The sequence below is a fragment of the Lissotriton helveticus genome, chromosome 6 (genome assembly GCF_964261635.1).
Source record: "Lissotriton helveticus chromosome 6, aLisHel1.1, whole genome shotgun sequence".
NCBI lineage: Eukaryota > Metazoa > Chordata > Amphibia > Caudata > Salamandridae > Lissotriton > Lissotriton helveticus.
In genome coordinates this window covers 649,133,468-649,155,778 of record NC_136067.1, presented here as the reverse complement: position 1 = coordinate 649,155,778, position 22,311 = coordinate 649,133,468, and the positions used below count along the sequence as shown (strand labels likewise).

Below are 22,311 nucleotides of genomic sequence, written 5' to 3'. Positions count from 1 at the left end.
TAATGTTCACTAACATCCCACGTTCGCACGCGTTGGGGAGTGGTCACACGCCGTCTCAATTCATAGAGAATAACAAATATGGCATTTTCTCCTTCCCATACGAGGTAAAAGGGCGAACCCACACCTAAAATGGCTGCAAATAAAATGCACGTTCGCGTTCCAGCATTTAAGTATTGGTCCTCTTCCGGGTTCTCTGTGTCTCACTAGAAAATAAAATACTGCAGAAACGTCAGATCGTGCGGCACCGTAGGCTATGGATGAATACCACCCGTGCATCAAGGCCCTGCTGCCGCACGTGCGCGCGCTGGCCTACACCTGGTTCAACCTGTACGCCCGTAAAATGCGCTACTTGAAGCAGCACGAGCGGCGTATGTCGCGCGAGGAGGAGCGCGCGGCCAAGGAAGAGCTGCTCAGCCAGAGCGCCGAACACAAGCGGGCATGGGCCGCCCGCCTGCTGGCCAAGCTGAGCCGCGACCTGAGCCCCCAGAGCCGCCAGGACCTGGTGCTGACCATAACCGGCCGTAAGCCGCCCTGCTGCCTCCTCTCGAACCCCGACCAGCGCGGCAAGATGCGCCGCATAGACTGCCAGCGCCAGGGCGACAAGATCTGGCGCCTGGACCTGGTCATGGTCATTCTCTTCAAGGGCATCCCCCTGGAAAGCACGGACGGCGAGCGGCTGGTGCGCGGACCCCAGTGCCGCAGCCCGGCGCTGTGTGTGCAGCCCCGGCACATCGCTGTGTCCGTTCGTGAGCTCGACCTCTACCTGGCGTACCTGCTGCGAGCTCAGGTGGGACCCGGCGAAGCCTTCTACAGCAACGCCCTGTTCAGCGCCAGCGAGCTGATGAGGGCCTCCGGGGGCAAGAGGAGGAGACGGGGAGAGTCCGAAATCGGGGAGGGTGAGCCCGAACAGCAGAGCCAGGAGAGGAGAGATGGGATGCATGCACCTGGACATCCTGCCATGCACAGGCAAGAGGGACAGCGCCCATCACAACGTGCCCACGGGGCGGGAGAGCCCCAGAGCCACGGGTCCCACGATTATACATTGCAGCAACAGGACACAAGCGGCTATCCTTACAAATCGGCACCGAGCAGGGAATTTCGTCACCACGCTTCACAGCAGGCTGCACACACAGAACACAGCCAAGAAGGAAACAATGAACAAGGATCGAATTATACTGAGCAGCACCCCGAGCCAACCGACTATGCCACTAAAGAAGAACTGAGGAAAGTTGCTCAGCAGTACACCGAACAGCGTCCTGCTAATTCAAACTATTCGCAGGAAGAGGTGCTGAACGATGGGTCGCCCCATCGCCCAGGGCGGCATCCTGATGCTGACTGTCAGCCAAATCAGTCCCGGCCACAAATAGGAGGTACACAGCATTATACTCTACGGGGTTCGACACACACCAGCTACCCTCAAGAAAATGTGCACAGAAAGAGACCCCAGCAGCATTTTCCACAAGAGAATCCTGCTCACTGTTCAGAGAAGCAAGCGCTGCCTTCGACTAAGGTATCACACTGCTATGCTACAGAGGACCCTCCCACTGAACGTGCAAGAGAGAAACAGCTATCAGAAAACACATCTCTGCACCACGCCCCACACGACCTTCCTCCCGCCGAGCATCTTCGAGGAGGAGCGCAACCTCGCAGAGAGCATGGCCAGCAGTACACTATACAGGGCAATGCAGGCGCTCAGACGCTGAAGGAACAGGCCGCGCCACTGACAAATGGAGCTGCAAGGTACACGTGTCAGGATCCTCATACTGTTGACTATCCCGAAGAAGAGATGCAACCATCAAGAATTGGACCTCTGCATTATCCACAACAGGAACCTGCACCAGTTGACCTTCCTGAAGAAGTGCACCAGTTTACTGAGGAGGCACAGCCGGTTAACCAGGAAAAGCATGCGCCTATTAAAAAACCCAAGGATGAGGTACATCCATTAGAAAACTGTTGTATGCACTATACACAAAAAGAGCCTTCTGACAATGACTATGCACCGAAAGAGGTAGTCTCTCTGCCAAAGGCATCCTCACACTATAACGTGCAGAGCAGTACTTCAGTTTCCCATCCTGTGGAAAAGGACTTGTCGTCAGAAATAGGTAATAGGCTAAACAACCTTGTACCTATTCCAAGCCTTAAGGAAGAGAGATTTCTATTTGATAAGGGGCTTCAGAATGTTATCCCTGAAGAATCTGTCCCCACTGGAAGTCCTAAAGACATGCCGCCTTTCACAAAGGAATCTTATGGCTACACACTAGGGCAGCTTGATCACATTAACCATCTTAAGGAAGAAAGGGTTCGAGTAAGAAGGAAAACGCTGCATTACACCCTCGAGGACCAGGCTTCAATTGACAATCTTAAAGAGGAGGCCCTGCCTTTGGATGTTGGATCATGGGATTATATCTCAGAGAACCCTCCTCCCACTGAACATCCCGACGAGGAAGCATCTCAATTTGGGCAGTATTATACAGATTTTATCCTGAAGGACACTCTTCAGATTGATGGTCACGAGGAAGGAGGGTTTCACCCCACCGATATGCACTTTGGAGAGATTGGTCCAGTGGAAACCATAACCAATTGGGGGGAATGTGAATCTACACTGCTACATGCTCATGGAAGCCATTTTGAACTGCTTGAGAAGCTCAACAGCAGAGTGGAGGAGCAAAACACACTTCAACGGGAAGCTAACCGCATTCACAAGCAATCCCTGAAGCTACAAAGAAGAAAAGTCCAGGCTGTGGAGGCTCAGAATGCCATGATCCGCAACTTAGCAGTGGCAAATCGTGCCATTCTTAGACAGCTAATGCTAAGTCAGGGGGGGATTTCGAAAAATCTACAAAAACTAGGGGATTTATTGCAAAGACAAGAAACTATGTGTAACTTGATGGCAATCAAGGTGATGTCTGCTGAGGATGGGCACAGTTCATTACCTTTTGTGGCAACCTCCTCACCAACATCTGGCAATAGTGCTGATCCATCATGTGAACAGTCAATTCAGTATAGCAGTAATCAAGTTTGAGCTATATTATGTTACATTTCATTTTTGTATATCCATCGCACACCACATCATTTGGGCAATTGGCACTATTTGAAAGCCTAGTGATGGTTTGCCCCAATTAGAAGGTGCATTCGGGGAAAGGGTGGGATGAAATCAGTGTTATGACCCTTGCCTTTATCCTGCGTTTGTGGGTTTGCACCACAAATGTAATGGCACTGTCTAGTCCTGACAGTTTCTCCAAATATGGTCGCTATGTCTTTGCTCCGTTGTTTATGTTTACCTTTTCTCTTTTGTCCTTAAGTCCATGTTTCAGTATGCTGTGTGGTGTGGAATTGCGAGATGGTCTATTGGCAGATCATGTTTTATGGTGATGTTGTTTGAAATGAATTGATTTAATATTCCGTGATATGATATGCTTGAGCGTGTGTTGTGTCTGTGGCTTCTTGTCAGTGTCTGTCTCCCCATAATTAACTTATTGTGTAGGTCTGTCAAAGGTGTCTACCCATGTCTGAGACCCTGTGGGGCCATGTTTTCGTGTATATTTAGGGGGGATTTTGCTGAATAATCCTGGGCCTTCTTTGGCATAATTATCCCAGTATCTGTGTTAATTCAGTGTCTTTCCACATCTCTCTTGAACCCTTTTGTGTCTCACCATGACTCCTATCGTCTGTGTACCACAGTACCAAGGTACGACCCTTGCATGTTTTGGTAGCTGTTACTGCAGGAGCCCGCAACATAGCTAGCATTTGTGCAGCAGATGCAGTGCACCTGGCCCCAGCGCACTGCGGGGCCCACTGAACCCGTATAACTGCTGTAATTTGCTACCCCAAAGCAGTCAAAGAGGCCACTTTCCTGCTTGCACCGGGCCCATGGCAACCATGCCAAAGTATTTGCAGGCGTCTCCTGGTATGGAGTTTTCTAAGTAGCGCTTGGGGCAGATAATTAATTAAAGACAAATAAGACCTACATTCGGGGGAGAGGAGGAGGGGTGACAGAGTTAAGGGGGATTTGAAGACCACTGTTAATCCGCCGTTCAGTTCCTCTGGCAATTATGGTACCAACGCCTATTGCTGCTGTATCCTTTTCTCTGATCTCTTTCTCCTGGTTGGGGGTGGCTTTTTACTGGAAGGGGTTCTGCAAGTTTTCTGGCTTAAGGACCTGGTAGTGTTGAAATAAGAACTAATATCCTCACAGGTTCAAAATGGTTTATTAAAGACTGTTGTCCCCAGCTTGTATGTTTAGTTGTTAGGCTGCCCAGGCCGTATGCAGTTATAGTCCTGAGACTGACTGTAGGGGTGTGAGACATGTCTAGATGTTACATGGAAGTGTGTGTTGTAATGAGCGAACTCTGCTAGCTTACAGTTACATGCACATCATCATTTTCCACGCCAAAGCTTTTTATACAATTACTGACATTATCACCTGCTTTTTTTTTGTTTTTAGTATTTTTTATCCTAAAAAGCTGTAATGTATTTCCTGTGCTCCTGAGACAATTCTCGAAAAACGTGTCTATTTTATGGGACTTTTGCTAAATACAAAACACATACCACACTTCTTTTGTTTTAGCATTATGTATGTATGCCATTAACCTTACATTTTATTTTTTAAGTATGACTCGACTAAAGCGCCTCAGTTTCACCTCAGAGATACAACATTCATACTAAAGGAAGGCATACATCTTACATTGCTTCCAGTGCTCTCCTGAGCTAACATAGAGGTTGCGCTGCAATTGCTTTAACTCAATTTTACAACCATTGACATTTTCTGGGATCATGTGCCACACCTTTAACAACAGATATACAAAATCTTTCAGAGCCATACTAGGGTGAGAAGAAATGAATCTCGGAAGGCTCTGACAGGATAAGGACAAAGGAAGTGTCTGTGTACGTAGGCACTGTACTGAATTCATAAGATTCAGGTGTATTGTGCACAGAGGTCCACCAATATCTCCAGCTACTAACCAAGAAAAATGCTTCCTCAATAGATTAATATTCCGGTTCCATAGCTCATTAAACTTAAGGTTCCTATTAAATTCACAGGCTCCTTTGCCCCTCTCATCTACAATGACAAGAGGAATTGTGCATCAACGTACCTTCATTATTTCTTCTATTCTTGACAACAATTGCCTGGACCAGAAGATTGCACCAGCGACAGGTGGCATGTTCCGCGGAACTACAGGATCGTCCTATAAAAAAGTAAATTGCTTTTTTTTTATTGAAGATGTTACTGTTCCACGTTCCACAGCATGGGCACAAATTAAACATTATTTTCATATAGTTTATGCCAATGATTACAGTGATCCCTTGTAATTAACTGGAGTTTATCTACTGTCAATGCAGAAGGCATTAATTAGCAACAACCCTTAACCACTATCAAACCAGTGGCAATCTACTTTGTCGTCCTTACCCACGATTGAATCGTCAGCATTTTGACGCTAACTGAATAAGCATGGTGACGGTCAGTTTAGGGGAAATACGTCAACCACTATTCTTCGACCATTTTGGATTGTTTCTTAGCTAAGAGTAACTTTACATATAGATGTGTTTTAGTGGTGTTAAGCCATTCTCCAACCCATGTGGATCATCTCAGCCAATACATAGGTGGTATGTGCTAACCGTGCCCATACATGACACCATAAAAAAAACCTTATAACCCTGTTGAGGGACCTGGTCTCAGACCAGGGGTCACGATAAATGAAATAATGGTGACACATATTGAAATGGACATCGGGAGAAGAGTCCGCAGCGCCATCTAATACTTTGCGAGCGCACATGGGTGTTTGTGTGGCTCACTGCAGCAATTTGACCAGTCCCTTGCACTTCACTCAATATGATAAACCAGTGCACTATACATGGTTTGAGTATGTGTTGTACACACCTGCCTCACAATTATTGACGAGGTATACTTAGCATATGCACACAGTAAACAAAGCAGATACTCAGTGCAGCAGCTTTCACAATGCAATACATATTCTTGTGAATCCTGTCTCTTAAAGGGAAAGAGACCAACATTATTGTGAATCCTGTCCGCTAAGGGAACAAAGGTCACAATACCAAAATTACTGGAGCATTGTGTGGCAGATGGGTAACAGTCGAGGGGCCTATGGATGGATCTGTGTTAGCTGCACAGTACTAGGTAAAAGTTCTCTGCCGTGGGCCATTTTTGTTTTGTGAATGGTTAATGGCTATCCCAGGAACGCACAAACCTTTGAAAGCTATGCAAACATAAAAGTGTTTTGAAAGTATTGATAGATACCCTGGAAAGTTGTAAGAGGTCGGTTTGACCCTTTGCCACTCCCATCGCTTTGGCACTTAGGGTGGGTATGCGATGCATGGAATGAAAATAGTGAAATGCCATGCACATTTAATACATTACAGTTTGATACTTTGAATGTGTAAAGCATGTCACTTGTGCATCCCATGATTCAGAAAAGGGGGTGGTGATGAACAGAGTGTCTGAATTAAGCAGACCACTCTTACCCAGTCCAAAGATCAGGGCTTGATCCATCACCGTTATTTAGCTCACTGCCCCATCCCAGCTCAGAACCTGGCTATATGCAAATTAGTCTGTCCCTGGCATAGTGCATCATGGGAACAGGGCAGACCAAACTACCAAGCCAATTCTTCGCCAGAAAGGAGACAAGCTTCCGGGGACCGGTTTCTGCCATTTCAGGCGTCGTCGGCCCGGCTTGCTTGAATCCTGATCGAGCAGTGAGCAAGGGACTCATGTCTGACCCAGCCCTGATCTTTGGACTGGGTAAGAGTTGTCTGCTTAATTCAGGCACTCTGTTCATCACCACCCCCTTTTCTGAATCATTTTGTCCACCATAAGCGTGGAAGGGTATACTCAGATGTGAGTCCCTTGCTCATTGCACCATCAGGATTCAAGCAATCCGGGCCGACGACGCCTGAAATGGCAGAAACCGGTCCCCGGAAGCTTGTTTGCTTCCCAGTACAAGAATTGGCTTGGTAGTTTGGTTTGCCCTGTTCCCATCATGCACTGGGACAGGAACAGACTAATTTGCATATAGCCAAGTTCTGAGCTGGGATGGTGCAGTGAGCTAAAAAACGGTGATGGATCAAGCCCTGATCTTTGGACTGGGTAAGAGTGGTCTGCTTAATTCAGGCACTCTGTTCATAACCACCCCCTTTTCTGAATCATTTTGTCCACCATAAGCGTGGAAGGGTATACTCAGATGTGAGTCCCTTGCTCATTGCACCATCAGGATTCAAGCAAGCCGGGCCGACGACGCCTGAAATGGCAGAAACCGGTCCCCGGAAGCTTGTTTCCTTCCCAGTACAAGAATTGGCTTGGTAGTTTGGTTTGCCCTGTTCCCATCATGCACTGGGACAGGAACAGACTAATTTGCATATAGCCAAGTTCTGAGCTGGGATGGTGCAGTGAGCTAAAAAACGGTGATGGATCAAGCCCTGATCTTTGGACTGGGTAAGAGTGGTCTGCTTAATTCAGGCACTCTGTTCATCACCACCCCCTTTTCTGAATCACTTGTGCATCCCAGGCTGCACACAGTCGGGTTATTACAAGTTCTCCCTGACATTTCAAGCCATGTCAGTAGGTAGCTGTTTCAGTAGCTTTTGTAAGACCTTGATTCTTGCTTTTGCATCTTGATTGCATGCACCTTGGAAAATATCTTCCAGTCTCATAGAACTGTGCCAACAGACTATCATTTGAAGTAATTTTGATATTTCCATCACTGTGTCAAGAAGTAGAATGAAGACCAAAGAATAGTTCTGTGCTGTTCTGTTACAGATGACTCCTTGGTTAGGTTATATGTAGTGCAGCTGCTTTCCATGTCAGCAACCATAACTGAGGCTCACATTTTATAATGCAAATGCAATACTGGAGCAAAAGAAAACACACCTTAAAATATTTTAGCACTGCACACTGAGTTGATTATTTTCATTCTTTATAAATGCATGGCTTATTTTTCCAATTTCACACAGGAAGCTCTGAACATATTTGGCTATTGTACAAGATCCTCCTTAAAGATAACACGGAAAACTAGTTCAGTTAATTAAAAGAATTTAACAGCTGCACGGGGAAGTCATTTAACTTCCACCCAGCTAGTAAATGGAATAAATGTTCCAGCTATTTGAGGCTACGCAGCAGCCCAGTGAGCAGATTTATGGGTTCCAGGAGAAAGTCTTTTTTTTTTTTACTCGAATGCAGATGCTTGCATCTCCTCCAGCACCATTAGTGGCTTTGCATATCAAGACAAAAAAATGGCAAAGTTCCCTGATGTGAGCTATGAAGGGATACAAGGCATCCAATCGGGAAAAAAAACTATGATCCAGGGGAGGAACAAACACAAGAAAGTCCTTGAATAGGAAGCAAACACATGAGATTGACAGGGAAGGCAACAAATAATAAGCAAAGGACTGATTCAAAGCCCACTCTAAGGCCATCTTATGAATGGGCTTGGTTTTTCCCGCCCCTGGAGTTAGGAAGATCGGGGGTTCAGATACCTCGGAAGGTGGGGATAAATCATCAAGGTCTACTAGGAACTAGCAATTACCAGAGAATCAGTAATTCTGGGTCTGGTTTCCCTAATAAGTCCTCATTTTTCAGCAGCCAGAACTGTAAATTAACTGAAATAGCAATGTGATCTGGATGTCCTCGGCCAATTGGTCACTGGAAGCACCTGTACAGGATATTATTATAAGGGCCAGAGGAAAAAAAAAACTCACAACATTATAATGTCAGAAAAATAATAACACAACAGATGCTCCGTTGTCATAAAAACCTGTGCTGCAAAAGAGCAGCCCACTAAAATGGAGAAGGAGCATGAGACTGGAAAACAAAAGTCTGATCAATAAAATCATACTATATATGTTAGGTTTGGTTGTAGAAGTTCGGAAATAATATACACGCTTTCCTTATTAGATAAACAATTGCACAAATGAGAATAACATCCTAATCAAGTTCAAACAATTTATTGTGTTAAAGGACAATGGAAGTAGTATGCCGTGTGGTTTATTTCCATGACGGATGGGAAAACTGATGATATTTAGTGATCTTGCTATGTATACCTGACCTCAATCTATATTAAACTAGTCCAAAAGCAAATTAGACTGTACAGAACTAGAGGGTGTGTATTATGATAATTCCACCAGAAGACACATATTTGCATCCTTTAACTATGTCACTGTTCCTGATCAATTGTTTGGCAAAATGCGCTGCTTTTTAATTAGCCAGAAACAAAGAGTCCAGTGCTGTTTATGTCTGTCAATGTTTGTGAACAAGAAAATAGGTTACTTGCCTTTAACTTTAATTATCCAGTATTGGAATCTTTCATAGATTCACATGCTTGAATCATTCCCCGTCGCAGCGATGACGGGGAATGATTCAAGCATGTGAATCTTTGAAAATTCCATTACTGGAGTAACATAAACATTTTTACAAATAATGGAAGTGCAGAACATTGTTTAAATGCTGTTTACGTTCACCATAAATGTTCACAAACATTACTGGTCCATACAATGATAATTAAACTACCTACAAACTCAGCACAGTTGAAGCCAACGCCCTGACGGGTCCAATAGTATTTCCTATTATATTACACTCACAAGTTATGTTATGCTAAAAAACAGCATAACCAGATATTTGCAAATATCTGAAAACCACATCAACAGTCAGCGGGGAGCGCAGTGTTCATGATGGCGAATCAAACTCGGACCTACCTCAAATACCAACAGGTCACCAGTTAAGCTGAAGAATAAAAAACGAGTGTTCGTGGTCATACACCTTAACATATCACTTAAGTCATTGGAGGCAGAGCCCATGCCCTAGAGACTCCAACTTGCAGATCTAACACACATGCCAACAAGTAACACAATTGTACAGAGGTTCAAAGACATCACAAAAACTTAAGTACGTGGATGAGGCACAAGCCTTGGGTTTAGCTTAATCACCAACCACAATTTCTAAGTTATGGTGTGTTGCAAAAAAAACATAACTAGGTATAGGTGAGCGTCTTACAAAACACAACGATCAGTTTTGTGTTAAAAAAATACACAAACAGGCCAAACGTTATTTTATTTTGCAAGAAGTAAGCATAAACAGATGTTCGCACAAATCAGAAAAAATAATGCTTGTCCCACGTGGACATGTGTGCCACAACCTGCCAGCAACAGATCTTGCACCTTCAGATGGACAGTTTACAGCATGATAAAAAGTTCCATATATACGAAAAGATCTGTATTAAAATCCCTTTATTTATTTATTGTAACGACTCCAAAAACCAAAGTCAAATAACCCTACATGGTGGGGTGGAGCCTGGTGGTCTCCATGATGGCCGTGTTTGTCAGCGCTCCATCTCAGTTCTACCTTCAGGGCAGAGTGAAGCGATCTAAAGCTAGTGACTGACTATGATAGGTGGCTGTATGGACAAGGAACATCTTTCTGGGCAATTTGCTGTGCCCCTATAGCTGCTAGGTACCCCAGATATTACTTTAATGGTGTGCGACAGGGAGAGTCAAGTTGTGGTTTCCAATTCTTGTGCTTGCCAGTGATTTGTTCAGCATGAAATCATGAAGGATCTAGTGTCTTCTCTGTGGTGTGTTGGGACCTCCTCCTGGAGAACTGGATGCTCCAGGGTGGCTGGAAGGTGTACCCTTTTGTAGCACAGAAGGGTGGGAGAAGAGCAGTGTCTGGAAAAAGACAGTGCTGTGCCAAAGCTCTGACATGCTTTTCTCCTGTCATATGATGGCAAGACTGGGAATCCCTGGTTCTGAGAAGGACAGCACCCTAAACATTTGATCACAACTTAGCCCCTAAATAAAATGAACACATGCAGCAAAGCAGAAGAAGGCTTTATTGGCACTTATGGCCCAGTCTGGTAGGGGCTTTCGGTGTGGGGAGGATGTTGACCTGCCGATCGGGTGTGAACTTTAAATAGGCTGAATCAGTGTTCCTAGCCACTTTCAAGGATGCACAGAGAACAGTGCACAGAATAGAACCAGCTTTACTGTAGGGTACTGAGGAACAAATCTGGCTGCAATGCAACGAGACTGTGAGGTAGGGACCTATGGAGAGTGTGAACAAGGCAGTGGGGGGCAAACAAAAAAAGACAAAGGTGATGTCGTTTTAAAGGAGTGTATTTTTACTTCATAGTGAAGTTAGAGGCCAATGTGGCCCTCCTGAAAATTGACACAAAACTCGAATTCTGTGATTCCTGGCCTGAAAGAAATGCAGATTCGAAATGAAGCAGGTCTTGCGAGATGTTCTTTTGGAGAGTGATATAGTAAACAATATTGTAGTGGTGTGACCTCTCGTTTACCAATTAGAAGTTCAGAGAGCAAAAGTTTGGGTGTGGTGGCAGTGTAGGCTGACCTGGCTGGTCAGTGTGAATTGGTTACCAGAATGGCCCCCAAGAAAGGAAAATTTGAGTTGCATGGTGCATGTAGCCATACTTTCCCAGAACTCAGCCACATCACCTTGAGACTCCGGCAGGACCTTCAGGGAACACTTTACTGGGGGGTGGAAACAAGCATTGGCAAAGCTAACAGGTCTCGCCTATGCCAGATCAATTGGTTTTGTGAATTTTATTTTATTGGATTTGTCAATGCTTTTTTAGACATGTTGCCCTGCAGCACAAGCTGCTGTGCAGCACGACTCAAAGTCAAGAAAAAAGGTACTATGGCATGCCAGCGTTGAACGTGTCATAGGGCTTTTTTTAAGCCCATGTTGCTAGGCACTCTGTTTAAAAGAGGTGGAGGTGGGGACCAATATAAGGGAGGTGCAAGGGAAGAGAGTGGGAGCAGCAATAATGAAAGAAGAGATGCGTTGGAGAATGGAGGGAACACCAGACAGAGACAGCAACACAGAGAACAGATGGGTGGGACGGAAAAGAAGAAATAGTACCTCAATCACAGCGCAAGCAGCAGACGGTCACTAATTTTAACCCTGCACTTTTTAACATTTAAGTTTCAGAACTTGCCCTGTTGATCCAAGACTTTGGCTTTAACCTTACTTCATATGCCGATGACACCCAGATGGTGGAGGCAGCGTATAAAGCTCAAGCCTCGCATCAATGCAGTTTCAAAGATGCAAGGTGGAAATAAATAGATGGATGGGAAACCACTGTCTTAGGCTCAATTCCGGGAAAGCTGAAGTGGTAATCTTTGGGATTCTTAACCCAGATGGGATGACCTTTTATTGGCCGGCGGAAATGGGGGAACCACCAAAACCAGTGCAGACGGCAAAACACTTGGTGGTGCTGATCGATAATAAACTCACCTTATCTCAGCAGACCAATGCCATCGTATCTACCTACCATTTGCTGATAAAAAATTGAAGTAGGTTCTACCTTATAGTCCTGACGACTGCAAAAGGGTTGTAGTGACTACACTTGTGCAGTCAAAGCTAGACTACTGCAACTGACTTTACCTTAATATGCAGAAGCAATACCTAAAAAAGCTTCAGATGATTCAAAATGCATCTGCAAGACTTCTACTAAATGTCCCTAAATATAAGTCTGTAAGAAAGGAAATTCGAAGACTTCACTGGCTCCCAGTGGTGCAACCCTTTAAGTTCAAGACGCTATGTCTTGCTTACAAGGCCTTGAACGACACCGGACCAATGTTTCTCAAGAAGCTCTTCTCCTGGTATCACCCAGCCAGACAACTGCGCTCTTCTGACGCCAGACTCATGATGGTTCCAAGGACGTGAACCTTAAGCTGGGGAGGCCGTAGTATCTCGTACAGCACAGCAAAATTATGGAATAAGCTACCATTTGCTATTAGAAATGCCGGCTCTCTCACCACTTTCAGAAAGGACCTAAAACATGGCTTTTTCAGAACTAGTTGCTTCATCTAGGGCTCACCACTGTGTTAGCGCCAAGACACCTTTGGCTATTCGTGCGCTTTGTAAGTTTTATTAACATAACATAATTAAGTTAAACCAATCTGTGATTATTTCCTTCCACACAGGAAGGTATGAAGTGGCGCTTGGCCTGTGTTGGGCAATTTGGAAGCATCAAAGACACTGGAGTCAACAAATGGTAAGCAATGGGCAGGTTCCAAGCCCTTTATTATAAATTATGACGTCTCGCAAGCGATAGTGCACGTGCTGACATAGGCTCATCCAAAAAAGACCTGCAGGAGAAGGAGCTGTATATGCATTTATTTGTCTTTGTGGTATGTGGCATGGATGCAGGTTTTTAGCAGTGATACAGTCCACTTTTGTCAATCCAGAGGCAGCATGGGACTTTCTTTTGTAAAATTCAGTACAGTAAACTGTAGAGTCAAGTGAGTGGCCCATCATGTGCATTGTCCTAGGACTTTTCTGATATTAACTTCCCATTTTAGGCTGATAGGACATATTTGAAAACATTTTTTTATTTGGTAGAAGGCTAGCTTACTGCGAAACTGCCTTGGATTTAGGATGTTTAGCCTTGCTGTGTTCCTCTTTTCTCTCTCATCCTACTCTCCGTTTTTCTGCCTGGATTTTCTGGGCTGGCAGAGCGATTTACTGGCCTGATTATGAGTGGGCCTAAGGGAAGGTGTGATTTATCAGACATGATAAAATCAAACTCCCTGGGTTTCAAAATTGATAAGGTGCGATAAATTGCGCACAGTCCAAGCTTTTGGAGAATAAAATGCATATTTTTGGCGCTCATCAGACCAATATCTGCTTGGCACTGTAAATACTGTATACTTTTCCCCCTTTAAATTCTGGCAGGTTTTATCAGCGGAGGCTTTTTATGTTATTTTTTTACATGTATTTGTTATTATTATATAACGTTATATGCATAACCATTTAGCATATTTTCAGTGTGAGGCACATACAGCTAAGTGATACAGTTACATATGCTTGCCATAGTCATCACCAAAACTTCATTTGTGTTACCACAATCTTAAAGAAGGTGGCTTTCCTGACCCATTATCTTGTTTGCTTAGGTCTTATTTAAGTATCACACAAGCTCATTCGATAATTGTGTGGATCTCTTTGCTTCCACAGTGTCCTGCGAGCTGATAACTTTGATTACGTTTTTCTTAGTTGACAAGTCCTCATCTGGGACCGATCTGTGCGAACTGCTTTCATTCTTTAGTATTATGCATTCGACCCTTCAAAGATGTGCTTTATCCAAAGCTTGTATTTTGGACCCCGCCTTCTTTAGATGTTTTGCTACACATCTGCTTGCTAGTGTCAGGTCTAAGGGCTAGATGTAGGTAAAAGGCATTTACCGATTCGTAAATACCGAATTTTACCGATTCGGTATTTACAAATCGGTAAATGCAATGTAGGGATTTTTTCTGAATAATTTAACGAATCGGTAATTACCGAATCGGTATTTACCGATTCGGTAATTGCCATTGATTCCTATGGGCCTTGAGGCCCATAGGAACCAATGGCAATTATCGAATGGGTAAATACCGATTCGGTAAAATTACCGAATGGACAAGGGGGACAGGGTGTCACTTTGACACCCTGTTGCAACCCTGATTCAAGCTTGTGTGCCATGTGACACACATACATGTCCTTAGGGCATGTATGTGTGCCACATGGCACAGGTGTACATGCACAGATGTGCATGTACACAGGAATTCGTTATTTACCATCAAATAGTATTTGATGGTAAATAACGAATTCTGAAGGGTCTGTGGCACAGCTACATCACAAATTACCGATTCGGTAAATTTACAGATTCGGTAATTTACAGAATCGGTAAATTTACCGATTCTGTAAATTTACAGAATCGGTAATTTTAGGGGCCCCTACATCTGAAACTCCAAATACCGGTCGGTAACGGCCGAAATCGGTCGTTACCGACCGGTATTTGGTGTCCTACATCTGGCCCTAAGTCTATAAACCTGTAATGCCTTTGTTTCTCCTTTGGGTTCTGATGTAAGCATAGTACTCACTGCCTTAGCTCCAGGGCTATCATATTTTCTCTGTCATTTTTCAGTATGTCGTCTACTTGCTGCCAAAGCAGTAACCACTGGGCATGTCCCTGTCATGTGTATGAAACTGGCAGTTTCATAAGCACACATCGGGCACGTAGGATCCATTTTTGGATATATATCAATAAGAGTATACATTTAAATCCGGGGTTAGTCAATGCTGTACTGGTATGTTCCATGGATCAGTCCCATGCTGTGTCTGCCAAGGGTGATCCGCAATCTCAATACCACTTTTCTCTTATTTACAGTTCTTGCCGTGGAAGCTCTGCATTTATTTCCCTATATAGCGGTGTTAATGGTCTTCCCCTTTGTGTCACTGCCACAGTCTTCTGTAGTGTATTAGAGTCAGGAAGTCTCTCTGGGAAGTCCTCTCGTATAACACGTATTGCTTATATAACAGACATTTACCTCTATGTATTGCATACTTTTCCCAAGCCTCCTGGGATGTACTCCTGTTCTCACCTCCATATTTGTCTGCCAGTAGTAATCTAAATTCTGTGAACCCCCACAATGGTGCCTGTTCTGCATACTGAGTTTTCTGAATCAGTCTCTTACCCAGTCCCAGATCTGTGGCATCAGAATTGTTCAGCAGGGGACCTCTCCAGTTTAGAAAGATTTAGCAAAACACATATTTTAATTCAGTGCCACTATAGCATGCTTAGTGGTTCTTGCTCTCTATTATTTTTCTCCGGCCACAAATTCAGTATTTTACACTGAGATGCCAGGTAGTACGCTTCTGTGAATGGTGTCCCCATTCCTCCTACAGGGAAAAGCGACAGGAGTATAACCCATAGAACGTGTTGGGAACTGGGTGTATATGTATTTTAACAATATCTCAACCGGATTCAGTAAGAGGGACAAACAAAAATATATGTACAAGACTTATGAGAACACAGGAAAAAAGGGAGGGAGACTATAAACTTCAGTTTTTAGAAAGTGCATATAGCATCATATATTTGGAAAAAACATTTCATACAAGACAGTTGGAACAGCACTGCAAGCACAAAATGCTGAGGCAACCCATGGGGGCTTTGTGCACTAGTGATGGTGAAACAAAGAGTGACGGCGCGAGTGACAAGTGGTAAATACAGCAAAGGACGCAAGGTGACAGTGTGAAAAAACCAATATGTACAAAGACAATGGTTCTTCCTCGATCAGTGAGTGATGATTGTTAGGTTTGAGAACCAAAGTAGATGGTGCGCCATAAGTCGCGCTGTAGAAGGGTCGACAGCGTTTCGATCCTATTGTATCAGGATCTTCATCAGGACCGGGTTGCCAGTTTGGGTAGTGCTGTATGGGAAGATGAGGAACGGTGAGGACGGGGTGGCGGACCGGGGACGTGGTGTGGCTCTAAGAGTGGAGGGCATGCAGAGGAGGAGAAGTCAGTACACGAAAGGTCGAAGGGCTGGGAAGGCGAGGGACAAGGGGCCCAGGGGTGTCGAAGTAAGACATGGCACTGGGTGTGCTGACCATGTTGTGACCACAGTCGGTAGGCAGGTAGTGGGATCGCCCATGGTGGAAGAGAATCAAGGAATGGGGCAATTGGTTCAGTTGGCCAACCCCGTCAGGTCATGTGGTCATGAGGGAAGGGGGAGGCAGATTAGGGCCCGGAGGACAGGTCAAGAATGTGGGCACCAGGGGTGCGAGAGTAGCCCGTAGGTGTGGGGTATTGATAAATACAGTCCAAGAGAGGATGTGTGGCCATGAGTAGAAGGGATGGGCAGGTGGGGGCCTGAAGTCCAGGCCATAAAAGTAGGGATGGGTGATGGCCCCACCTCACATGCAAGAGTCATTGTATGAGGAGGGGATCGTAGCGGCGAGGGGTGAAGGGTTAATGCCGCTATGGCAATAGGGAGAAGAGGAGCGTTGGGCAGCAGGAGGAGGGCTGTGGCTGGGAGTAGTGGCACATGGAGCGCGCACAAGGGATTAGGTTAACGTACTGTAGTTCCAGAAGACTTGCGAGAATGCACAACGTTGCTCAGGCTAGGTCCGGTATAATTTGTAGAAAGTGACCAAGGGGAGCCATGGGGTAGAAGGTATGGAAATGCGATGCCGGGGTCCTAGATAGGGAGGAAAGGTAGGTAAGGAGTGGCCTGCTTAATGTTAGGGGACAGCGAGAGGAAAGGCTAGGTGCAACAACTCACAATAGGCGTGAAACGAGGGCACGAGCTCGGAGCCCCGAGCTGGCCACGGGAGAAGAGAACGTCTTGGCAGGGTATGGTTTCCTGAAGGCGGAGTCTTGCGAGAAGGATCCCCTCGTCGGGGATGAAATTCCGATACCTAAAGTGTGGGAGGGGGAGGTTAAAACATGACTGTGGGGGACTGTTGGAAGTTAAGTGACAGTGGGAGGAATCGCTATATTCAAAAACTCACTGTGGGCGCAAAACAAGGGCACGTAGGGATTTCATACCCTGCCAAGACGTTTTCTTCTCCCGTGGTCAGCTCGGGGCTCCGAGCTCGTGCCCTCGTTTTGCGCCCACAGTGAGTTTTTGAATATAGCGATTCCTCCCACTGTCACTTAACTTCCAACGGTCCCCCACAGTCATGTTTCAACCTCCCCCCTCCCACACTTTAGGTATCAGAATTTCATCCCCGACGAGGGGATCCTTCTCGCAAGACCCTGCCTTCAGGAAATCATACCCTGCCAAGACGTTCTCTTCTCCTGTGGCCAGCACGGGGCTCTGAGCTCGTGCCCTCCTTTCACGCCTATTGTGAGTTGTTGCACGTAGGCCTTCCTCCCGCTGTCCCCTAACATTAAACGGGCCTCTCCTTATCTACCTTTCCTCCCTAACTAGGACCCCGTCATCGTATTTCCATACCTTCTACCCCGTCGACCCCCGAGGTCACTTTCTACAAATTATACCGGAACTCGCCTGCGCAACGTTGTGCATTCTCCCTCGCATGTGAGGTGGGGCCATCACCCATCCCTACTTTTATGGCCTGGCCTTCGCGCCCCCACCTGCCCATCCCTTCTACTCATGGCCACACATCCTCTCTTGGACTGTATTTATCAATACCCCACACCTACGGGCTACTCTCGCACCCCTGGTGCCCACATTCTTGACCTGTCCTCCGGGACCTCATCTACCTCCCCCTTCCCTCATGACCACATGACCTGACGGGGTTGGCCAACTGAACCAATTGCCCCACTCCTTGATTCTCTTCCGCCATGGGCGATCCCACTACCTGCCTACCGACTGTGGTCACGACATGGTCAGCACACCCAGTGCTTCGTCTTACCTCGACACTCAAGGACCCCTTGTCCCTTGCCTTCCCAGTCCTTTGACCTTTCGCGTACCGACTCCTCCTCCTCTGTATGCCCTCCACTCTAGCAGCACAACCGCGTCCCCGGTCCGCCACCCCGTCCTCACCGTTCCTCTTCTCCCCATACAGCACTACCCGAACTGGCAACCCGGTCCTGATGAAGATCCTGATTAAATAGGATCGAAACGCCGGCGACCCTTCTACAGCGCGACTTATGGCGCACCATCAACTTTGGTTCTCAAGCCTAACAATCATCACTCACTGATCGAGGAAGAACCATTTTCTAAATACATATTGTTTTTTTCACACTGTCACCTTGCGTCCTTCGCTGTATTCACCCACTTGTCACTCACACTGTCACTCTTTGCTTCACTATCACTAGTGCACAAAGCCCCCTTGGGTTGCCTCCACATTTTGTACTTGCAGTGCTGATCCAACTGTCTTGTATGAAATGTTTTTTCCAAATATATGATGCTATATGCACTTTCTAAAAACTGAAGTTCATAGTCTCCCTCCCTTTTTTCCTGTGTTCTCATAATGTCTTGTACATATATTTTTATTTGTCCCTCTTACTGATTCCGGTTGAGATATTGTTGTTAAAATACATATACACCCAGATCTCAGCACGGTCTATGGGTTATACTCCTGTCGCTTTTCCCTATATTGTGAGTAGCTGCTGAGCTGCGAGAGTAGGTCCCTCTGTGACCAATATCCCTACCAATTCATTTGGTTTACTTGGGGATTTTCGAACCACCAAGTATTTCTAGAGAGACTCCCTGTTATACTGACGATTACATCAGACATATACTTAGCGGCCCCTCCCTACTTTCTAACCCTGTGGTTTTCTCTTCCACAAACCCTGTTACCAACACATTCAAAGTCCTCCTGGACAAACTTGAAAAATTAAAAAAGAAACAGATTCGAACCAATCTCCATGCACGCATGCTCACGGACTACCTCAGGTCTGATGTCATCCCTCTAGGCCTCCAGATCCGCAACACATCGGCCATTTTCACAACAGATCCCAAATTCCGCACAGGACTCAGCCACCTAGCTACGATTTGCTCACAGCACTGGATGGTGCTCGGGATTGACACCGCCATTGAACATAGCCGCCAAGAACTGGACGAAATCGCCGAGATTGAAAAACTCATTTTGGAAGACAGCTCTATCCCTGACGCAAAAAACCTCCTAGACAAAATCAACTCCACCATAGCCACTTTCGACGCATTCGAACTCAACTAAAAGGTCACTAAAATCCAAAGGGATATCAAATTTTACAAAATTGAAACAACCTATCCGTACCTCCCAGACAAGTTTTACAATACTCCATATAACACACCCAGAACACGCAATTGGGGCAGATTCCATAACAGTAAACAAATAACCTTCTCTGACTCATCAAATACATCTATTGAGGACTCTGACCCCGGCAAGGGTTCCAGCACATCAAGGAACACCAATAGACCAGCCCCCTTGTTACCGCCGGGTTTTTTAGAACAGAGCAGTGGACGCGGCCAAAACCGAACACGAACAAACTACCAACAACAATACTATGGAGAAAGACAAACCAGGAACATGTTTTACCAATGGGGGCCCCCACAATGAACATACCAACCCCCCATAAGCAAGTTCCTCCCACTCCAGTGGTCAACACTACCGCAACCACACAAGATCAACAACTCGACCTTGCTCCTCCAACACTGGCAGTCGACAATCTTCCAACAACATCCAAACCACAACTCATTCCCATCTTCAACCTCTCCTGCCATACCCTTTCTAGTGATGAAACCAACTTACTGAGCAGAGGCCTCAGCTTTGTGTCCACTGAACGCAGTATTTTTTTCAAACTTCAACCCCAATTACTCCAATTCTTCTGACATATTAGATTCAGACAATTCTTCAAGGATTGTCCGGACTCTAACTACACAGCAAGATCCATCTTTCACCCTCCATCTACCTTCAATCCCCCATCTTCAGCAATGCCTCCTGAGATACTCTCCTTCGAGAGACTGGTTCTCCGCGAGGTAGCGGACCTTCAAAAACAGTTCGAATACGTCCCCTACAACCTCCCCCTAGCCGAAAAACAAGCCCTACAACAACTAAAGGAACGAACGTATGTAGTCATCAAAACAGAGGACAAGGGCGGGGGGATTGTAGTGATGAACCTAGACCAATATGACACTGAAATAAAAAGACAACTCTCTAACCCACTCCACTACCTCAAACTATCCAGAGACCCATTACCAGAATTAAAGACCAAGATCCAACTCATAACTAACCAAGCAAAACTGGTTGGGATTATCACACACAAGGAATATATGTTTCAGAATAACCAACACCCCCGTACCCCTGTTATCTATGTCCTCCCAAAGATTCACAAGGACAGTACCAACCCCCCAGGATGACCGATTGTCTCAGGGTGTGGGTCCATATTGGAACCCCTGGGAAAATATATAGATGCGGTCATCAAGGAGTTTGTCCCAAACACAGAAACGTACATCAGGGACAGCATGAGCCTTATCAAAACCATAGAGGACCGGCAATTCGACCCCAACACAGAACTTATGGTGGGTCTCGACATCGAGTCCCTCTAAACCAACATTCCCCACGAGGAGGGACTCGTAGTCATCAAGAATATGCTAGAATCCAGACCACGTCCAACCTAGGTTCCAACCTCCTTTATCATGAGCCTTCTACGCATTGCCCTTGAGAACAATTACTTCCTCTACAAGAATGACTACTATCTACAAATCAAGAGAGTCTCAATGGGCGCCTGTTTTGCCCCCAACTTTGCTATCCTCTTTGTCTACAATCTGGAGATGACACATATACTCACCCCCATAAACCCATACCAGACACAAATACTTCTTTGGTGAAGATACATTGATGATATTCTGTTGCTGTGGGCAGGTGACTCTGACACATTGAGTAACTTCTTGGAATGGCTCAATAACTCCCAACCCCACCTCAAATTTACCATGGAGTACAGAACCAACGTGCTCCCTTTTCTTGATGTAACCATCCACGCAGAGGATGGTTTGATAGGGACTGCCCTGTTCCGCAAGCCCACAGAACGCAACACACAGCTCCACTACTCGAGCTACCACCCACGAGGTCTCAAGGATGGAATTCCCTTTGGCCAGTTTTTACGTATACGTAGAAATTGCAAATGGCGAAAGGACTATTTCAAAGAGTCAGACATCTTGCAGAACAAACTGATTTCAAGGGGTTACCCTGCACGACTCGTGAAATAGGCACGCAAAAGGGCATGGTACTGCCACCGAGACGATCTATTAACCCCACAACCCAAAAGAACCAACACCCGCATTCCATTTGTCACCAAGTTCAGCCCTTCAAGCAACCAAGTTAAGAAAATCATCACCTGCAACTGGCTGATTCTCAGACAAGGTCCCTTCCTTGAACCTCCATTGTTCTCCTACCAGCGCGGACAAAACCTTGCCAATCACCTTGTACATGCGATTACATGGCAGACCGAACCCACAAAACCTAACTCACTCACAGCAGCTTGGGGACTGCCTCCAGTGATTGGACACTATCGTTGCCAATCCTGCATTGTATGTGAACTGACCCACAACACCAAAGAGTTCAAACATAACAACAAGACCTATCCTTTGAAAAACCTCACGAACTGCAGATCTCAAAATTTGATCTTCGCGATTCGTTTCCCCTGTGACCTTCTGTATATCGGACAAACGATGCAGATGATCAAACAAAGGATAACCCAACATAAGAGCAGAATCCATTGCAAGATCCTGACCGCGCCACTGGTGTCCCACTATGTCGAAAAAAACCACACTGAACTTGAAATGACCTGGCAGGTGATTGAACAACCAGTGTTGCCCCTCAGAGGCGGCAATCTCCAAAGCCTCCTAATTCGCAGAGAGTGTAAATGGATTACCATCTGTGACTTGGTACAAAATGGGTTAAACACACTTGAGGAGTGGAACAGTACCATCTGAATTGAATACGCCTTCCGTTCCTCCACCATTCATTACCATACCTTATGGAAGTACACCTGGCTCTAGCCCACGTCCTTTCCTGGCTACCCATTGATGTCCTTTTCTACCCAGGCGCCTGGACCAATACCAGACTGTCGGT

At 45.7% G+C, this 22,311-nt stretch overlaps 2 protein-coding genes across 2 annotated transcripts in view; one reads left to right on the top strand and one right to left on the bottom strand.

Annotated features, from left to right (window-relative positions):
* The window catches only part of LOC144762435 (dynein axonemal heavy chain 5-like), a 1,437,549-nt gene that overhangs the window by 1,126,866 nt on the left and 288,372 nt on the right, over nt 1-22,311 (bottom strand). Inside the window, exon 17 of the mRNA XM_078647616.1 lies at nt 5,094-5,186. Within this exon, the coding sequence (XP_078503742.1) occupies nt 5,094-5,186 (93 nt within the window). The remainder of the gene's footprint in view (nt 1-5,093; nt 5,187-22,311) is intronic.
* Nucleotides 209-4,552, top strand: LOC144762832 (uncharacterized). Its single transcript, XM_078648114.1, has one exon. It carries the CDS (start codon nt 254-256, stop codon nt 3,020-3,022), a length of 2,769 nt encoding a protein of 922 aa, XP_078504240.1. The 5' UTR covers nt 209-253; the 3' UTR covers nt 3,023-4,552.